At 40.2% G+C, this 5,318-nt stretch overlaps 1 protein-coding gene across 1 annotated transcript; it reads right to left on the minus strand.

Annotated features, from left to right (window-relative positions):
- Window positions 1-482: 482 nt before the first annotated feature.
- Window positions 483-4,556, minus strand: LOC138205153 (galectin-related protein B). Its single transcript, XM_069160898.1, has 4 exons — window positions 4,435-4,556; window positions 4,038-4,123; window positions 2,254-2,434; window positions 483-1,243 (listed from the first exon to the last, which is right to left on the minus strand). The coding sequence occupies exons 1-4, from the start codon at window positions 4,459-4,461 to the stop codon at window positions 1,100-1,102; spliced, it is 438 nt and encodes a 145-aa protein (XP_069016999.1). The 5' UTR covers window positions 4,462-4,556; the 3' UTR covers window positions 483-1,099.
- Between the last annotated feature and the right edge of the window lie 762 nt (window positions 4,557-5,318).

The raw sequence follows: 5,318 nt of genomic DNA on the forward strand, positions 1-5,318 counted from the left end.
TATCCTGTTGCTTGGTGTTGAGAGACGTTACACACTTTTAAACTATAAATTGAATTGTTTGGACTTTGGATTGCTGGATTTCCATCTTACTTTGGCCCATAATAATATAAAACTGGTATTAAATTACATTCAAGTTGCTGATAAAAACCTCTTAAAACATCTTAAATTCAACTTCATGAGCTCAAAAAAGTTTTGTATTTATATGAAGGTACTTTTCATGAAGTAAAAACGTCTGACACAGTGATGAAGTTCAGCACATGTAGAGACTGGAAGAGTTTCAGGAGGAATTTATCTCAATCATCAGACCTCAGTTCAGGCCAACACTCCCACCAACAAGCTGAGTCAGGCCTTTATCACAATGACTCACTGTGAGCTGGTGGTGTTTTATTGCTTCCAGTCAAATCAGGAGTGATGTAGGCGCTCAGAGATCAGACGCTGTCGGAGAAAATCAAAGTTATTCCACCACAAAACAACAACAAAAATAACAATAAAAGTGATTTATTGCGGTGAAGTAAAATCGAAACATTCACAGAAAAAGTGCTGTTGGAAAATAAAAAGTACACAAACTGGTGAAGTTAATAACAGAAAGTGCAACACTACCTCTAAACCTTCCAGCTGTGTGAGAAACTAAATGTACCGCGCGTGTTTACTGGCATGCACGAATGTTTTTACATGATTACACCTGTTGCAGCCCTCAGTCGGGCACAGAGTCACAATCTTTGTTATGTAGTCAATTTGAGGAACATTCATCTTCATGCAGGCGCTCGTAAACAAAAGTGTTTTCAAAGGTTAAATACAAAGAAATCAAAGACAAACGTCTTAAAGACCGACGGGAAAATATTACAGCTCAGATCACTTCGTAGTTCAAATCACATTCCTCATTGGGTTTAAGACATTCAGTCGATCGTCTTCAAGTCCCCGGACAGGTAACCTTAGTGGAGGCACTTTGTCTTAACACGTGGTTACGAGGCAGGCGTGACTTTGTTTGAACGTGGAAACACAACATCCCCATCGTGGGTTAATTTACTCACTCTACTCTAATCCTACACTGTCCCAGGGCGTCCTCAGGTTTAGGAGTCTGCGGGGGGAGACGCTGCTGTTAGGCCACCTTGGTGAGCTGCAGGTCGCCGAAGACTCGTAAGGCAGTGAGGGAGGCGAGCGGGGAGAGGCGGTGGGTGAAGCCGCACAGAGGCTGTCCGTCCACCAGGATACGAAACTGCTGGTGCTCACAAACGATCTCCATCTGAGGGTCAAAGGGAAAAGGAAAAGATTTGTATTTAGAACTGTGTGACAAAACAAAATGCAAAACAAAAAGTTCCTTATTTACTATTAAAACAATATCAACAGTGGTTACAAGTAACTTAAAGACATCCTAAAGAGTTATTGGCCACTAGTAGTGCTGTGGAGCGAAGTTTTCTCCATTTTGATGCTATATGCTGTTGCACTAACTAACAGAAACCTGACTGCACCAGGGGCCTGTCAATCAAACAGACACGCCCCCAAATATACCTCGAAGCAAGAAAACATTTTTCAGGCTCCCGTTAAGCAATTTTTATTCAAGTTAGTGGCTGCCATCTTGGAGTTCAATACCGCAGGTCTCATGAATTAATACAGTCATGATATTCAGTGCCATGTTTGCCAGTTTTTCCCGTGGACACTGGTGGTATTTAAAAAAACAACAACATCCCCTTTAACAGCAAACCCAGCAGCTCCAAAACTTTTTAAAGTTTCTATTCAAGTTAACCCGACACCATTTTTGAGTACAAGACCCAGTTCTCAGTAATTAATACATTCTTGACGTAAACAGTACAGGTCTTAGCATTTTTTTTTTTTTTAGCAAATATCCTTCTTTTTAAGAGGCAGGAAATGCTTTCAAAGTGTCTGTTAGGCACAAAGTACTTGCTTTATTTACAAGAAAACTTCATTGGGTACTTTTAAAATTTATATAATCTTCTGACGAGCAGCTTGATAGCGCTCTGTCCTGAGGTAGAAGATGAACAGAAGAATAAGAGACAATCTCAACCAGTTATATCCTCTCTAGCACTGGAGAAACTATGACAAAACAACAAGCAGCACGCAAAGGACAAACTTTTGTAATTCTCCTTTAAGGTGCAGCACAAATGTCTGTAACCCAAACTGAAGAACCTGGACAACATGAGGATTCTCCCACATTACCAACATTTAGTTCAACCTTACTGATGACTCTTCTTCGTGTGTTGCCTCCATGCAGAAAGTCAGAGATTGTAAAAGTACCTTAAAGGCTTCTCCGGCTGCAAAAGGAAAGAAGGACAGCGTGTTTTCAGAAGGACCCCACTTCCCGGCCAGGCGGGCGTTCCGTTGGACCGCCTTTTCCTTGAAGCTGACTTTCAGCTGCAGACCCACGTCTCCCTCTGCGTCCTCCTCCTGAGGACAGCTGGACAGAATCACCTCGAGGCTGCAGACACCAACACGAGAGAGATTTTCTGTCTTTTATCAAACAGTGACCTCTTCTGCAGCTCATCATAATGTAATCAGGAGGCATTTAAAAAAGACTGAGGTGGAAATAAACGTATGAAAGCAGGAGAATGTGTAATATTCTTATCATTTTACAGAAAAAACTAATGAAATGTAATACCATTTTACACATTAAACTATCTGGAATCATACACAACTTTCTCCACTTCGACCAGATGCTACGTTTAAGAGCTACATGTTAAAGGATCATTAATAAAATAATAGAGCGCTGACAGGAGTCATTCAGCAAAAAAACACTTTTATTTCTGAACCTCTGGGAGACTTTTGGTGCCACAAATTATTTTTATTGAGATTTTGCTTAATAAAATAATCGAAATGTTTCCTCCATCACTGCCAGCGTCTCAGTCATTTGATTTAATCTTTTGGTAAATAAACTAATCCTCCATTTTACAGGGTTGTTTTTGTAATCTGGTGTTGGCCTGGAATTATTACAATCTCCTTTTAAATTCATTTAAACAGCCTCTGAGACTTAAACAATAGATTTACCCAGTTGGGCATCACTGAAGAGGAGATTTAGCACTCAGACGACCTAAATCAAAATGGGAGTAAATCTAAATCCGCATATAGATCAGTAGAAATTTAAATTTTAAAGCATTATTTTGTAACGTATTGGTCTCAAATTATTAGTTTCTTTTTTCAATTCAGTTGAGCAATTTGTGAGAACCAAACCAGGGTTCTTTTTTTACAGATAACATAAATCTGTAGTTGTTATTAGGATTATTATGCACATTTCATTCCTTCTTTCTCACCATACTGCAGCCTATAGTTGTGTTACTCTGGTTAAATGAGGTTACTGTGGAGTTTCACACTTAAAGAACGTTATTTTCTTCATGTTTATTTATAATTCTCAAGTTATAATAAAAGAGAAATACCATTTTAGCTTTGCTTTAGTTGTAGAATCACAAATATAAAACATCAGTGCTTAAAAAAATACAATAAAATAGACCTCGTGTTGGTGTTGGTGATTTTTCTACATTTAATAAGTAGAGGTAAGTAATAAGTAATAAGAGGATCTAAATTAACAAGTAAATCTAAATCTTCATCAATCAGGATAATTTAGAATCTACTGAGAAATAAAATCACCAAAACATTCAGTGGAGGAGGTCTCTTGAGGTTTGTCCTTAAAAACTCTGCTGAAGTGTCAGCAGCCAAAAATAAGTTTTCTGACACAAAAAAAAAAAACAGTTTATTTCTGCACAGATCGTTTGTAAACTTAAATATGCAGCTGATGTTATCAACCGATGGATTTCTACTCATGGAGTGACCCGTTAGATTTCATGGGATTTGCAACTCTCCCACGCGTTCACGGACTGACCAGTAATTAGGGAAACGCACCCTCATTATAAAGATATTTTCCCCAAAAAACAGGGACCAGCTGGTTGGCAGTCAGTGTGCACTCAAACACAAAACAACAGCAGCTTTTAGATCATCTTTAGCATCTTTAGCACCAGCTTTTATTGGCTGTCACTTGAACAATTCTCATTTTTCTCTCTCTTTAAATTGGAACAGGTGTGTGCACTTACCTCTTGGGTTTTTGGTTAACAATTCCCATCACCACCAGCTTCATTGAAGGCCGCATCCCGCCTTTTATCTCTCCGGTGTAGTCCCCCTGTGAGACAATGGGTGCAGATGAGGATGAGGCCTGCACCGCTGCACGGGACAGCACACATTTTAAGATGAGGATGTGACAACAGCTGCAGGTGCTTCATCACGCAGCTTGCTGATGCGTTCACCTGCGGCGCGGTGCGGTCTGCAGCGCCGGTCAGGGGAACAATAGCTCCATTGATCGGGATTTTAAACAATCAGCTGCACAGACAAACTGTACTTCTTTTTTTTTTTTTTCAGGTCAGCGTGCAGGATGATGCTGCAGAAACGTTACAACGCATGTTACGATAAACAAACAAAGAGGATGATACATACATTGTCTTTCTTGTCGTTTTCTTCCATTCCACTCAGGGCGTGATGCGGTGTGGAGGATTTAGGCAGTGATGCCAACAGAGGACTGATTGACTCTGCCTCTTGTTGGCAAACCCCGCCTGTACCACGTTGTCATAGAGACTGGCTCCCAGTTTGGCAGTGATGATGGAGGGAGGGAGGGAGGAGAGGAGGGGTCTGCAGACTGAAAGGACTCACTACTAATGAATGGGATGATCCCTTGCTGCTTCCCTGCATATCATTAGCAGCATTTTCAGTACTAAAGTGCACCGTGTGTTCCTATCTACATGGTGCCTTCACTGGCCATGGTTTTCCTCAGGATTACTAACCTGGTTGTACACCTTATTTTATTGCTTCTTGTGCACATAACTATATTTAAGCAATTTAAGTAATAATTGTGAAGTAAAAAAATCTAATTGTTACTGGACAACAAGGCTGGATTCAATTCAGACACGCCCTTCATTTGACCCCTCTACAAGACTGGACCTGGGAACAATGACGACATAAAATTTTCCACTTAGAATTTCCCTGCAAAAATATTACATGATAATATGACAATGTCATATCGCCCTATCAGCAGATTAATCAGCACATTAAAGGTGAAAAAGTCATCAATAAACTGTGGAATGCTACTTAAAGACGTTAAAGATGATTGTTGGTCTAAAAATATATTAACAGTCCAATAATTGCCCCAGTAATTCGTTTAAATATTCATGTATGGAGCCTTTTCTCCAAATTAATGTATTTCCAACTGCACCTGAAAGCAGCAGTGCAAACCAGAACCCGGCTCCCTCGAACGCCCACCACGTGCCAACCTTTGGCCAACCAGCATCCGGGAATCAGCTGATTTTGTCACATGACCTCCGGCA

The sequence above is a fragment of the Embiotoca jacksoni genome, unplaced genomic scaffold (assembly GCF_022577435.1).
Source record: "Embiotoca jacksoni isolate LCO1_2020_lvr unplaced genomic scaffold, fEmbJac1.0.p SCAF_27, whole genome shotgun sequence".
NCBI classification, from domain to species: domain Eukaryota; kingdom Metazoa; phylum Chordata; class Actinopteri; family Embiotocidae; genus Embiotoca; species Embiotoca jacksoni.